This window comes from Gorilla gorilla, chromosome 6 (assembly GCF_029281585.2).
Source record: "Gorilla gorilla gorilla isolate KB3781 chromosome 6, NHGRI_mGorGor1-v2.1_pri, whole genome shotgun sequence".
In the NCBI taxonomy this organism is placed as follows: Eukaryota; Metazoa; Chordata; class Mammalia; order Primates; family Hominidae; genus Gorilla; species Gorilla gorilla.
This window is the reverse complement of record NC_073230.2, coordinates 9,764,642-9,780,039: the sequence shown is the minus strand read 5'-3', so window position 1 is coordinate 9,780,039 and position 15,398 is coordinate 9,764,642. Positions and strand designations below refer to the sequence as shown.

The window sequence follows — 15,398 nt, the reverse complement described above, 5'->3', positions numbered from 1 at the left end:
CAGGAGATCGAGACCATCCTGGCTAACACAGTGAAACCCCATCTCTACTAAAAACACAAAAAATTAGCCGGGCGTGGTGGCAGGCACATGTAGTCCCAGCGACTCTGGAGGCTGAGGCAGGAGAATGGCATGAACCAGAGATGCGGAGCTTGCAGTGAACCCAGATCGCACCACTGCACTCCAGCCTGGGTGACAGAGCGAGACTCCGTTTCAAAAAAAATAAATAAATAAATTAGCCAGGCGTGGTGGTGGGCGCCTGTAGTCCCAGCTACTTGGGAGGCTTAGGCAGGAGAATGGAGTGAACCCAGGAGGCGGAGCTTGCAGTGAGCCGAGATTGCATCACAGCACTCCAGCCTGGGCAACAGAGCCAGACTCTGTCTCAAAAAAAAAAAGAAAAGAAAAGAAAAGGAAAAAGGAAATGCCTTGTGAAGACAGACATACAAGGAGAAGGCAGCTGTGTGATGACAGAGGCAGAGACTGAGGTGACGTGTTCACAAACCAGGAACCCCCTAGGAGACAAACACCAGAAGCTGGAAGAAGCAAGAAGGAATCCTCCCCTATGAGTTTCAGAGACAGCATGGCCCTGCCGGCAACTTGATTTCAGACTTCTAGCCTCAAGCACTCTGAGACAATATGTTTCTGTTGTTTCAAGCCACCAAGTTCGTAATATTTTTTAAAAAATAATTTTTATATTATCTTTTGTAGAGGCAGGGTTTTGCCATTTTGCCCAGGCTGGTCTTGAACTTGTGAGCTCAAGTGATCTGCCTGCCTCGGCCTCCCAAAGTGCTGGGATTATAGGTGTGAGCCACTGTGCCCAGCCCCTTGCGATACTTTTCTATGGCACCCCAGGGAAACTAATATATATGGTGAATTACCTTGATTTATTTTGAAATATTAAACCAAGCTTGCATTTCATTTGGTCACAACATTTTATCCCTTTAATTTAATTTAATTCAATTAATTATTATTATTATTTTTTGAGACAGAATGAGACTCTGTCACCCAGGCTGGAGTGCAGTGGCGTGATCTCGGCTCACTGCAAGCTCTGCCTCCTGGGTTCAAGCCATTCTCCTGCCTCAGCCTCCTGAGTAGCTGGGACTACAGACGCCCGCCACCACGCCTGGCTAATTTTTTTGTATTTTTAGTAGAGACGGGGTTTCACCGTGTTAGCCAGGATGGTCTTGATCTCCTGACCTCGTGATCTGCCCGCCTTGGCCTTCCAAAGTGCTGGGATTACAAGCGTGAGCCACCGTGCCCGGCCCCTTTTATTTTATTTATTAAGAGACAGGGTCTCACTCTCTTGCTAGGCTGGAGTTCAGTGGCATGATCACAGCTCACTGCAACCTCCACCTCCCTGGTTCGAGCGATCCTCTTGCCTCAGCCTCCCGAGTAAGTAGGATCACAGACATGTGCCACCATGCCTGGCTAATTTTTGTATTTTTTGTAGAGACAGGGGTCTCACTATTTTGCCCAGGCTGGTCTTGAACTCCTGAATTCCTCCCAGCTCAGCCTCCCACAGTGCTGGGATTATAGGCATGAGCCCCCGTGCCTGGCTGATTTATCTCTTTCCTCTTACATTTACTATAAGCAGCAAGAAAAAACCAAGTCTCACTTTCAATACTTTGCTTGGAAGTCTTCTCAGTTAAATATCCAAGTTTATGAGTTTGGCTTTGCATATAATTCAAAGATACATTCCCGCTAAGATTTCTGAGACTACATAATAGGGTCCCCCTTTCTCCAGTTTCTAAGAACACATTCCTATTACCTTCTTTTATTTTTTTATTTTTATTAAAAAAAAATTTTTTTTGAGATAGAGTCTTGCTTTGTTGCCGAGGCTGGGGTGCAGTGGCACGATCTTGGCTCACTGCAGTCTCCGCCTCCCAAGTTCAAGCAATTCTCATGCCTCAGCTCCTGAGCATGAGATGGGATTACAGGCGCTTGCCAACACACCCAGCTAATTTTTTATATATATATTTTGTAGAGACAGGGTTTTGCCATGTTGCCCAAGCTGGTCTCAAATTCCTGAGCTCAAGCAATCCACCCACCTCAGCCTCCCAAAGTGCTGGGATTACAGGCATGAGCCACCCCACCTGGCCTGATATTCCTCATTACATTCTGAGCCCTCATCAGCAGCACCTTTAACGTCTGTATTGTTACCAAGAGTCTGTTTGTGACCATTTAGGCATCCTCCCAGATGATTTAGGTTTTCTATACCATGTTCCTCATTTCCTTATAAAAGTCCTCACTAGCAGAGTTTTTAACTTCCCTATTTCTAGTAACAACCAATTCCAGGAAACCTAAGCTTTTTCTGCATCCACCTCAAAACTTTTCCACTGCCGCTGGCGTGATGGTGCACGCCTACAGTCCCAGCACTTTGGGAGGCTGGGGCAGGAAGATTGCTTGAGCCCAGGAGATTGATGCTGCAGTGAGCTCTGATTGCACCACTGTGCCCTAGCCTAGTCAAGAGAGCAAAACTCTGTCTCTAAAAAAACTTTGTTATAAAAGCAGTGGGCCAGGCATGGTGGCTCATGCCTGTAATCCTGGCACTTTGGGAGGCCAAGGCAGGAGGATAGCTTGAGACTGTCCTTGAGACTGGCCTGGGCAATACAGTGAGACACCATTCTACAAAAAATAAATAGTCTGTAGCTGGGACTACAGGCGTGTGTCACCATGCCTGGCTACATAGCCAATGCCTGCAGTCCCAGCTACGCAGCAGGCTGAAGAAGGAGGATCTCTTGTACCCAGGAGACTGAGGCTGCTGTGAGCCATGATCCTACCACTGCACTGCGGCCTGGGTGTGATAGCAAGACCCTGTCTCAAAAAATTAAAAAAAGGAAGAGTGTTGAGAAGAAATTGGTAGCTTTATAACACAGGGCAAATGCCCGCAAGGGTTGTGAGAATGGTGTCTTGCAGCCCAGGCTAGAATCTCAGCTCTGGGATCTTAGGGTGTTGAACTTTTCTGGTCTTGGTTGCCTGCAAAGTGCTGATCATACCACTTCCTAAATTTTTTTTATTCTTAGTTTATTTTTATTTTTATTTTTTTGAAAAATAGGTCAGTCACAGTGGCTCACTCTTGTAATCCTAGCACTTTAGGAGGCTGAGGTGGGCAGATTGCCTGAGCTCAGGAGTTCGAGACCACCCTGGGCAACATGGTGAAACCCTGTCTCTACTAAAATACAAAAAATTAGCCAGGCCTGGTGGCACATGCCTGTGATCCCAGCTACTTGGGAGGCTGAGGCAGGAGAACTGTTTGAACCTGGGAGGTGGAGGTTGTAGTGAGCCGAGATCACACCACTGCACTCTAGCCTGGACGACACAGTGAAACTCTGTCTCAAAAAAAAAAAAAAAAAAGAAAGAAAGAAAGAAAGAAAGAAAATAGAGATGAGGCCTCACTACATTGCCCAGGCTGGTTTTGAATTCCTGGGCTCAAGCAACCCTCCTGCCTTGGCCTCTCGAAGTGCTATGATTACAGACGTGAGCCACTGCCCCCGGCCAGGATGAGATACATTCTTTTTTTATAAATTCTTTTTTTTTGAGATGGAGTCTTGCCCTTGCTACCCCAGGCTGGAGTACAGTGGCGTGATCTCAGCTCACTGCAACCTCTGCCTCCCGGGTTCAAGTGATTAACCTGCCTCAGCCTCCCAAGTAGCTGGGACTAGAAGCATGCACCACCATGCCCAGCTTATTTTTGTATTTTTAGTAGAGACGGGGTTTTACCATGTTGGCTAGGCTGGTCTCGAACTCTTGATCTCAGGTGATCCACCTGAGGTTGCAGTGAGCCGAGATGGTGCCACTGCGCTCAAGCCTGGGCAACAGAGCAAGACTCGGTCTCAAAACAAAAACAAAAAACCAAGAAGACTCAGTTCTTAGTACGCATTCAATACATGTTAGCGTGGTTAGTGTTTGGTGCTGTCCTGGCTTCTGGCATGCCAGGCACGTGGTAGTACTGCACTTCTGGTCCTTCTGAGGTTGAGCGAGACCACGTCACTGGTCCTGGCCAATGTATTGTGAACAGCAATGAGTCTTACTTCTGGGCCATATCATTTAGCGGCTCCTGCAGCATCCTCCAGATCCTTTCTCTCTGTCAACATGGCAGAAATGCAGGATGGTGGTGGCCGCTCTGTGATCCTGGGTCTCTGCGTGCCGGTGACAAACACGAACTCCTTTGTGACTTTAAGCCTCTGAGATTTGAGATTGTTACTGCAGCATGATATAGCCTATCCTAAACAACTCATTAGCCATTATTAGTATTTCTAAGATACGCTAAACAATGCATTACCCATTATTAGTTTTTTTTGTTTGGTTGGTTTTTTTTTTTTTTTTTTTGAGACAGACTCTTGCTCTGTCGCCCTGGCTGGAGTGCAGTGGCACAATCTCAGCTCACTGCAACCTCCACCCCCAAAGTTCAAGCGATTTTCATGCCTCAGCTTCCCGAGCAGATGGGATTACAGGCACCTGCCATCATGTCCAGCTAATTTTTGTATTTTTAGTAGGAATGGGGTTTCACCGTATTGGCCGGGCTGGTCTAGAAATCCTGACCTCAGATGATCCACTGGCCTTGGCCTCCCAAAGTGCTGGGATTACAGGTGTAAGCCACCATGCCTGGCCCACACCATTTATTTGTTTGTTTATTTATTTATTTATTTAGAGATGGAGTCTTGCTCTGTTGCCCAGGCTGGAGTGCAGCGGCAAGATCTCGGCTTACTGCAACCTCTGCCTCCCAGGTTCAAGTAATTCTCTTGCTTCAGCCTCCCGAGTAGCTGGGATAACAGGTGCCCACTACCACGCCCGGCTATTTTTTTTATTTTTAGTAGAGACAGGGTTTCACCATGTTGCCCAGGCTGGTCTTGAACTCCTGGCCACAGGTGATCCACATACCTCAGCCTCCCAAAGTGCTGGGATTACAGGCGTGACCCATAGCACCTGGCCCACAGCATTTATTTTATTTTATTCTATTTTATTTTACTTTTGAGATGGAGTCTCAATCTGTCACCCAGGCTGGAGTGCAGTGGCGCGATTATGGCTCACTGCAACATCCACCTCCTGGGTTCAAGCGATTCTCCTGCCTCAGCCTCCCGAGTAGCTGGGATTACAGGCGTGCGCCACCACACCCAGTTAATTTTGTATTTTTAGTAGAGATGGGGTTTCATCATGTTAGCCAGGCTGATCTTGAACCCCTGACCTCAGGTGATCCACCCGCCTTGGCCTCCCAAAGTGCTGGGATTACAGGTGTGAGCCACGGCGCCCAGCCAGCATTTATTTTTAAGTGATGGGGTCTTGCTCTGTGGCCCAGGCTGGAATATGGTGGCACAATCATGGCTCACTGTAGCTTCCAACTCCTGGACTGAAGCACTTCTCCTGCCTTGGCATCCCAAAGCGCTGCGATTATAGGTGTGAGCCACCACACCAGCATTTTAGTAACTCTTTCTGAAAGGTCCTTAGCAGGTCCTTTCTGCACATCCTCCTGTGTAGTTAAATTCTGACTCCCATGCTCTGCATGCTAAGTTCTGTCCATTTGCCCAGCTAGTTCCCATTTTCCTAAATGAAAAGCACTACGTGTGAATCAAAAAAACAGATTCACCATCGTGATATAACTGGGTTCTTGCTACTAAGCAAAATGTTTTAGAATTGAGAAATTCAAGGCCGGACACAGTGGCTCACGCCTATAATCCCAGCACTTTGGGAGGCTTAGGCGGCAGATCACCTGAGGCCAGGAGTTCGAGACCAGTTTGGCCAATATGGTGAAAGCCCGTCTCTACTAAAAATACAAAAATTAGCTGGGCATGGTGGCGGGCACCTGTAATCCCAGCTACTCGGGAGGCTGAGGCAGGAGAATCGCTTGAACCCAGGAGGCAGAGGTTGCAGTGAGCCGAGATCCGAGATCGCAACATTGCACTCCAGCCTGGGTGACAAGCGTGAGACTCTGTCTCAAAAAAAAAAAAAAAAAAAAAAAAAATGGCTGGGCGCGGTGGCTCACGGCTTTAATCCCAGCACTTTGGGAGGCCGAGGAGGGCGGATCACAAGGTAAGGAGATCGAGACCACAGTGAAACCCCGTCTCTGCTAAAAACACAAAAAATTAGCCGGGCGTAGTGGCGGGCGCCTGTAATTCCAGCTACTTGGGAGGCTGAGGCAGGAGAATGGCATGAACCTGGGAGGAGGAGCTTGCAGTGAGCCGAGATCACGCCACTGCACTCCAGCCTGGGTGACAGAGTGAGACTCCGTCTCAAAAAAAAAAAAAGAAATTCCATTTTCTTTTTACAGTTCCCTGAATACACAGGAATAGTATTCTTTGGGGAGGATCTGCTGAAGGCAGACATGTGTCGGTGCACATTCCCAAGGCACTCTCCAAACACTAGAGGGATCCAGCAGCAGAGCTGACGATGTATGAAGACTGCCTTTCCTCTCCTGCAGGCATTCTGAATTAGAGCCGATTATTCCCCCCGCCATTTCCTGCCACAGCCCTCACGTTCCCACCTGTAGCCCTGGCTTTATTCTGCGTGTGTGAGAATTCTGCTGTGTTCTTCTCCACCTGCTTCCATCAGGAGGCTTTGCAGGACAGAGACCTTGTCTGGCTGTCCCTGCATTGCCTCCCACCGGCTACACACATTTCGTTTTTGTTTTTATTTTTATTTTACTTATTTATTTATTTTGAGACAGAGTTTCACTGTCACCCAGACTGGAGTGCAGTGGCGCGATCTTGGCTCACTGCAACCTCTGCCTGCCGGGTTCAAGCGATTCTCTTGCCTCAGCCTCCCAAGTAGTTGGGATTACAGGCACTCACCACCAGGCCCGGCTAATTTTTGTATTTTTAGTAGAGACAGGGTTTCACATGTTGGCCAGGCTGGTCTCAAACTCCTGACCTCAGGTGATCCACCTGCCTCGGCCTCCCAAATTGCTGGGATTACAGGCGTGAGCCACCGCGCCTGGCCTTGTTTATATTTTCAGAGCCAGAGCCTCACTCTGTCATCCAGACTGGAGTGGAGCAGGGCAATCATGGCTCACTGCAGCCTCGACCTCCCAGGCTCAAGCGATCCTCCTACCTCAGCCTTTCGTGTAGCTGAGACTACAGGCACACACCACCACCAGGCTAATTTTTTTGTTTGTATTTTTTGTAGAGTCAGGGTCTTGCTGTGTTGCCAGGCTGGTCTTGAACTCCTGGGCTCAAGTCATCCTCCTGCCTTGGCCTCCCAAAGTGCTGAGATTGCAGGTGTGAGCTGCCGTTCCCAGCTGCTAGCCATACAAATTTTGATACACAGTAAATACTCAGGAAATGTTCACAGGAACAAGACAAACTTTTCAACTTAGAGCAGGGGTCTTCCAACTGGGCTGCACATTTGAATTATCTGAGGAACTTTAAAAAAAATCCTCCACCACAACCTCCGCCTCCCAGGTTCAAGCAAATCTCCTGCCTCAGCTTCCAAAGTAGCTGGGATTACAGGCATATGACACTATGCCCGGCTAATTTTGTATTTTTAGTAGAGAGGGGGTTTCTTTATGTTGGTCAGGCTGGTCTCAAACTCCCGATCTCAGGTGATCTGCCCGCCTTAGGCTCCCAAAGTGCTGGGATTGCAGGCGTGAGCCATGTGCCTGGCCTCACATGTAAAATGTAAAAATACAATAAAGGTATTATTGTACTTTTATACTTATATAACGATTTACTTTTTTTGTTGTTGTTGTTGTTTTTTTTTTTGAGATGTAGTCTCCTTCTGTTGCCCAGGCTGGAGTGCAGTGGCATGATCTCGGCTCACTGCAACCTCTGCCTCCTGGGTTCAAGCAATTCTCTTGCCTCAGCCTCCCGAGTAGCTGGGACTACAGGCGCCTGTCACCACACCCAGCTAATTTTTTTTTTTTTTTTTTTGAGACGGAGTCTCGCTCTGTCGCCCAGGCTGGAGTGTGGTGGCGCGATCTCAGCTCACTGCAAGCTCCACCTCCCAGGTTCACGCCATTCTCCTGCCTTAGCCTCCCGAGTAGCTGGGACTACAGGCGCCCGCCACCACACCCAGCTAATTTTTGGTATTTTTAGTAGAGATGGGGTTTCACCGTGTTAGCCAGGACGGTCTCGATCTCCTGACCTTGTGATCTGCCCACCTCAGCCTCCCAAAGTGCTGGGATTACAGGCGTGAGCCACCGTGCCCGGCCCACACCTAGCTAATTTTTGTATTTTTAGTAGAGACGGGGTTTTACCATGTTGGCCATGGTTGACCAAGCTTGTCTTGAACTTCTGACCTCAGGTGATGCGCCCACCTCTGCCTCCCAAAGTGCTGGGATTACAGGCGTGAGCCACCATGCCTGGCCACAATTTACAGTTTTTTAATTTAATTTTATTTTTTTTGAGGCAGGGTCTTGCTCTGTCACCCAGGCTGGAGTGCAGTGGTGTGATCTCAGCTCACTGCAACCTCTGCCTCCCCGGGTCAAGTGGTTCTCCCACGTCAGCTTCTTCCCCAGTAGCTGGGATTACAGGCATGTGCCACAACGCCCGGCTAAGTTTTGTATTTTTATTGGAGACGGGGTTTCCCTGTGTTGACCAGGCTGGTCTTGAACTTCTGAACTCAGGTGATCTGCTGGTCTTGGCCTCCCAAAGTGCTGGGGTTACAGGCGTGAGCCACCGTATCCGGCCAATTTACAATTTTTTAGTGCAACAATTTTATTTTTGTTTTTTATTTTTAGACAAAGAGGCTCACTCTATCACCCAGGCTGGAGTGCAGTGATGCGATCACAGAGCTCACCACAGCCTTGACATCCTGGGCTCAAGCAATCCTCTTGCCTCGGCCTTCAGGGTAGCTGGGACTATAGGTGTGTGCCATTGTGCCTGGCATTTTTTTTTTTTTTTAGAGATGGGGTCTCACTATGTTGCCCAGGTTGGTCTAGAATTCCTGGGCTCAAGTGATCCTCCTGCTTCGACCTCCCAAAGTGTTGGAATTACAGGCATGTGCCACTGTGCCCAGCTGAGTACAATTAATTTAAAATTTTTTTTTTTTTTTTGAGACAAAGTCTCCCTGTTTTCGCCCAAGCTGGAGTACAATGGCACAATCTCAGGTCACTGCAACATCCGCCTCCCAGGTTCAAGCGATCTCCTGCCTCAGCCTCCCGAGTAGCTGGGATTACAGGCGCCTGCCACCATGCCCAGCTAAATTTTTTTTTCTTTTTTTTTTTGAGACAGAGTTTCGCTCTTTTGCCGAGGCTGGAGTGCAGTGGCACGATCTCGGCTCACTGCAAGCTCTGCCTGCCGGGTTCACACCATTCTCCTGCCTCAGCCTCCCGAGTAGCTGGGATTACAGGCGCCCGGTAGAGACTGTAGTGGTTTCCTCATGTTGGCCAGGCTGGTCTCGAACTCCTGACCTCAGGTGATCTGCCTGCCTCAGCCTCCCAAAGTGCTGGGATTACAGGTGTGAGCAACTGCGCCTGGCTACAAATTTAATAAGTAAATATTTTATAATCTAGTTTGAGACCAAAAATATGTAGCAAACAGCTGGGCATGGTGGCCTGTGCCTTAGTCCCAGCAACTTGGAAGGCTGAGGTGGGAGGACTGATTGAGGCCAGGAGTTTGAGGCCATAGTGAGCTACGATTGGGCCGCTACAGTCCAGCCTGGGCAACACAGCAAGACCCTGCCTCTAATAAAAATATGATCAGGAAGTGGGCAGAGTATATATGTGTGCGTGGCACAGGGAAAGTGCTGAGTACGTTATTTGGCGGCAACAGCAGCTGGAAGGAAGTGAGGGTGGAGGAAGGAAGCAGCTATCAGATATTGGGGGAGGTCACAGGATCCTGCCATGTCCCACTGTGCCTTGGGAAATTTGTTATATGTCCATCGGCAGAAGGACATCTCGATCTCGGCTCACTGCAACCTTGGCCTCCCAGGTTATGGTGGAGAGAGCATCACTGGTGTGCCTGCTTGCATGGAGGTCCTGGTGTGCGGGGACCCTATGGCGTCTTAGGTGCAGTCATCTGTTACTGAGGCAGGGTCCAGCAGCTATAGCCAGAGGAAGTAACTACCTTGTGAGAAGGGGACGCTTCCTAGGACCTGACATGGTTCTGGGCTGTTGGTTCTGTAATCAACTCCCCGGACATTGTGTGACATCAGTGTTAGAAGGTCCAGGATGGCCGGGCACGGTGGCTCACACCTGTAATCCCAGCACTTTGGAAGGCCAAGGCGGGCAGATCACTTGAGGTCAGGAGTTCGAGACCAGCCTGGCCAACACGGTGAAACCCCATCTCTACTAAAAATACAAAAATTAGCTGGGTGTGGTGGCACATGCCTGTAATACCAGCTACACGGGAGGCTGAGACAGGAGAATCGCTTGACCTGGGAGGCGGAGGTTGCAGTGAGCCAAGATCATGCCACTGCCCTCCACTCCAGGCAACAGAGTGAGACTCTGTCTCAAAAAAAAAAAAAAAAAAAGAAGGTCCAGGATCCTTCCTTTGGAAACAAGCCCTTCCTGATGCAGGCCTACCAATCTCCATGCCAAACCCCACACTTTTAGCCTGGAATGACCACAGCATCTGCAGCTGATGTCTCAGAGCCTTCGTGCCCTCCTCCTGCTTAACTCCTTATTCCTCCAGCCCTAACTCTGGTACCACCCATCCAGGGATCCCTTCACCCATGTAGGGAAGGGATCGCCCTTCACCCTTCACCCTCTTCTGCGGTGTGCCCCACAGCCTTGCTCCCGTTTTGGAACAGTCAGCACACTTGCTCCACTCTGGCCATCTGTGCCTCCTCCAGATCAAGGAATGCACAGGAAACATCTTTGTATTCTCAGCACCCAGCACAGGGCTTCCTGACCTCCTGGTGGCAGCCAGCAAACCTGAGTGGGCCAGTGGGTGGGTGGATAAGTGCAGGATGCAGTGAGTGAGTGAGTGGGTGGGTGGATGAATGCAGGATGCAGTGAGTGAATGGGTGGGTGAATGAATGAATGCAGGATGCAGTGAGTGAGTGAGTGGTTGCGTGAATGAATGCAGGATGCAGTGAGTGAGTGGGTGAATGAATGAATGCAGGATGCAGTGAGTGAGTGGTTGTGTGAATGAATGCAGGATGCAGTGCGTGAGTGAGTGAGTGGGTGAATGAATGCAGGATGCAGTGAGTGAGTGGGTGAATGAATGCAGGATGCAGTGAGTGAGTGGGTGCGTGAATGAATGCAGGATGCAGTGCATGAGTGAGTGAGTGAGTGGGTGAATGAATGAATGCAGGATGCAGTGAGTGGGTGAATGAATGAATGCAGGATGCCATGAGTGAGTGGGTGGGTGAATGAATGCAGGATGCAGTGAGTGAGTGAGTGGTTGCGTGAATGAATTCAGGATGCAGAGAGTGAGTGAATGGGTGAATGAATGAATGCAGGATGCAGTGAGTGAGTGGGTGAATGAATGAATGCAGGATGCAGTGAGTGAGTGGTTGTGTGAATGAATGCAGGATGCAGTGCGTGAGTGAGTGAGTGGGTGAATGAATGCAGCATGCAGTGAGTGACTGGGTGAATGAATGCAGGATGCAGTGAGTGAGTGGATGCGTGAATGAATGCAGGATGCAGTGCATGAGTGAGTGAGTGAGTGGGTGAATGAATGAATGCAGGATGCAGTGAGTGGGTGAATGAATGAATGCAGGATGCCATGAGTGAGTGGGTGGGTGAATGAATGCAGGATGCAGTGAGTGAGTGAGTGGTTGCGTGAATGAATTCAGGATGCAGAGAGTGAGTGAGTGGGTGAATGAATGAATGCAGGATGCAGAGAGTGAGTGAGTGGGTGAATGAATGAATGCAGGATGCAGTGAGTGAGTGGGTGGGTGAGTGAATGCAGGATGCAGTGAGTGAGTGAGTGGGTGAATGAATGCAGGGTGCAGTGAGGGAGTGGTTGCGTGAATGAAAGCAGGATGCAGTGAGTGAGTGAGTGGGTGAATGAATGCAGGATGAAGTGCATGAGTGAGTGGGTGGGTAGATGAATGAATGCAGGATGCAGTGAGTGGGTGAGTGAGTGGGTGAATGAATGCAGGATGCAGTGAGTGAGTGGGTGAATGAATGTATGAAGAAGCAGTGAGTGAGTGAGTGGATGAATGAATGCAGGATGCAGTGAGTGAGTGAGTGGGTGGATGAATGAATGCAGGATGCAGTTAGTGAGTGAGTGAATGAATGAATGCAGGATGCAGTAAGTGAGTGAGTGGGTGAATGAATGAGTGCAGGTTGCAGTGAGTGAGTGAATGAATGAATGTAGGATGCAGTAAGTGAGTGAGTGGGTGAATGAATGAATGCAGAATGCAGTGAGTGGTTTGGTGAATGAATGAATGCAGGATGCAGTGAGTGAGTGAGTGGGTGAATGAATGTACGAAGAAGCAGTGAGTGAGTGAGTGAGTGAATGGATGAATGAATGCAGGATGCAGTGCATGAGTGAGTGAGTGGGTGGATGAATGAATGCAGGATGCAGTGAGTGAGTGAGTGAATGAATGCCGGATGCAGTGAGTGAGTGAGTGGGTGAATGAATGAATGCAGGATGCAGTGAGGGAGTGGGTGAGTGGGTGAATGAATGCAGGATGCAGTGAGTGAGTGAGTGAGTGAATGCAGGATGCAGAGAGTGAGTGGGTGAGTGGGTGAATGAATGAATGCAGGATGCAGTGAGTGAGTGGGTGAGTGGGTGAATGAATGCAGGATGCAGTGCGTGAGTGCGTGAATGAATGAACGCAGGATGCAGTGAGTGAGTGAGTGGCTGGATGAATGCAGGATGCGGTGAGTGTGTGAGTGGATGAATGAATGTAGGATGCAGTGAGTGAGTGGGTGAATGAATGAATGCAGGATGCAGTGCGTGGGTGAGCGAATGAGTGGGTGAGTGGATGAATGAGGAAGTGTGAGTCAGAAAACCCCAGTGTAACCGGTGAATGAGCGAACAAGGGTGTGACTGGGCGAGGAGAGATGGGAGTGAATGAGGGTGCGGTGGGTGCAGGCTTGCGCCTGAGGCAGTGCACCTGCGAGTCCGGAGGTCCAACCTGAGGGGAGGTAACGTGCGCCACCAGCAGGCTCCGTGTCCACGTGGACGGGGAGGGGCATGTGGGCGTGGCTAGGAGGGTTGTAGGCGTGGCGAGGCCGGGCGAGGCCGGGCGAGGAGCGTGGCGGGCCCAGCAGGGGCGGACTGTGGGCGTGGCGCACGGGGGAGGGGGCGTGACCAGGCGGGGTGTGGGCGGGGCGAGGGTGCGGCGCGGCAGGGCTGCGCGGCCGGGTGGCGCGGGAGGAAGTCACGTGGGAGCGCGGGCTCACATGACTGGCCGCGCGATGGACCCGCTGCCCGCGGCTGCAGTCGGGGCGGCAGCTGAGGCGGAGGCTGACGAGGAGGCGGATCCCCCGGCGGCAGGTAGGGCGTGGGGCGGCGGTAGTCCCCACCTGCCCTGGGCGCGCGGCCCGACCACCCCCGGCGGACGGGGCTCAGCCGCCGCCCTCGGTCCCCGACTCGTTTCCTGCCCCCGCGCCCCGCGTTCGGCCCCACGCCCCAGTCCCTCGGAGGTCCCCCTGCCCTCCTGCGCGCCTGTCCTTTGGGGGTCCCCGTGCTCTCTCGCGCCTCCGTCCCTTGGGGTCCCCTGCCCTCCTGCGCCGGGAGAGCCCTGTCCAGGTTACAGCTGGCCGCGTTCCGAGGCGCTTTCCCAGGGCTCTCAGAGGCGTCCTCGGGGACAGTTTCCTCCTCGCCCCGTTCCTGGTGCCCTGCTCTTCTGCCCTGCCCGGTCACGCTGAGCGATGGCCCTGGGGGCCACTTCCCCGGACTTGGGCGCCGTTCCCAGCCACATCCTCTCTCCCAAGCTCTTGTCGGTTGTGTGGTCTTGGGCCAGTAATTTCACCTCTCAGGACCTCTGTTTTCTCATCTGTGAACCGAATCTATAGATGTGTAGCTGCTTTTCTCTGTCTTTCAAGTGATCCTCCGCCTTAGCCTCCCAAAGTGCTGGGACTACGGGCGCGTGCAGTTACGCCCGGTAATTTTTTTTATTTTTGTAGAGATGGGATCTTGCTATGTTGTCCAGGCTGGTCTGGAGCTTCTGGCCTCAAGCGGTCTTCCTGCCTTGGCCTCCCAAAGTGCTGGGAGTACAGGCATGAGCCATTGTGCCTGGCCTGTATTTCTCTCTCTCTTTTTCTTTTTTTTTTTTTGCGACAGATTCTCACTGTCACTCAGGCTGGAGTGCAATGGTGCGATCTCGGCTCATTGCAACCTCCGCCTCCCGGGTTCAAGCGATTCTCCTGCCTCAGCCTCCTGAGTAGCTGGGATTACAGGCACCCACCATGACGCTCGGCTAAATTTTGTATTTTTAGTAGAGACGGAGTTTCACCATGTTGGCCAGGCTGGTCTCGAACTCCTGACCTCAGGTGATCCAACCACCTCGGCTTCCCAGAGTGCTGGGATTACAGGCGTGAGCCACCGCGCCTGGCCTCTTGTATTTCTCTTGAAGGGATTTGGGTTAATGAGGCTAAACATGGCCGGGCACGGTGGCTCACGCGTGTAATCTCAGCACTTTGGGAGGCCGAGGCGGGCGGATCACGAGGTCAGGAGATCGAGACCATCCTGGCTAACACGGTGAAACCCTGTCTCTACTAAAAATACAAAAAAAATTAGCCGGGCGCGGTGGCGGGTGCCTGTAGTCCCAGCTAGTCGGGAGGCTGAGGCAGGAGAATGGCATGAACCTGGGAGGCGGAGCTTGTAGTGAGCGGAGATAGCGCCATTGCACTCCAGCCTGGGCGACAGAGCGAGACTCCGCCTCAAAACAAAACAAAACAAACAAACAAACAAAAAAAACGAGGCTAAACATTAGAAGGAATACAGGAGGGTGCCCCTTTTTTCTGGATGTTCCTTCCTGTGGTCCTAGCTGCCAGAGAAGAGATGTAGGTGGGTGTTGGTGTGAGTTACGGTTTCTTCTTGGTGGGGGGTGGGGGGACGACAAGGTTGGGGAATCCCCTTGTGGGGAGGTCTGGCAAGGTGTCTCTGAGGAGGTGATGACTGAAGTGAGCTCTGGAGGGTTGGTAGACAGTTTCTTCGTCGGCGAGAAACGGCAGCGGGGAGCAGGGGAGGGATTGTTGCATTTGGTGGGCATCCTCGATGTGAAGACTCTGTGTCTAGAAAGAAGGTCCTTCCAGAATGGGTCTTCAGTTATTTTTTCCTTTCCCTTGTATCAGTGTAAGGGGAGGCACGTGATAGTTCTCGCTGATTAGAACATTGTGTCCATGAAGTCACATGTTGGAGGCCATCGTGGGTCCCAGGCGGGACCCTTTCCGAGGGGTCACTTGGGAACAGGTAGGCTGTGATTGGATCGGAATGCTGCTGCTACCTCAGCTTGTAAAGCAATTTGGCGTTGCTGGAGGGGTCCTCTGCAGGTGTAGGGGGCTGTGTTTCCTTCAGGCCTCACAGAAGTAGACTCCAGAGGCTACCATAATGGTGTGATTTAGA

General features: G+C 51.0%; 1 protein-coding gene across 2 annotated transcripts in view; it reads left to right on the top strand.

Moving 5' to 3' along the window:
- SNX8 (sorting nexin 8) overlaps nucleotides 1–15,398 on the top strand; it is a 98,040-nt gene that overhangs the window by 30,027 nt on the left and 52,615 nt on the right. The window contains exon 1 of one of the 2 annotated variants that reach the window (XM_055346777.2): nucleotides 13,163–13,325. The exons of the other annotated variant lie outside the window; for it this stretch is intronic. Within the exon in view, the coding sequence (XP_055202752.1) occupies nucleotides 13,232–13,325 (94 nt within the window). The 5' untranslated portion in view covers nucleotides 13,163–13,231. Of the gene's footprint in view, nucleotides 1–13,162; nucleotides 13,326–15,398 lie in introns of those variants that run through there. 2 annotated transcript variants of the gene reach the window in all.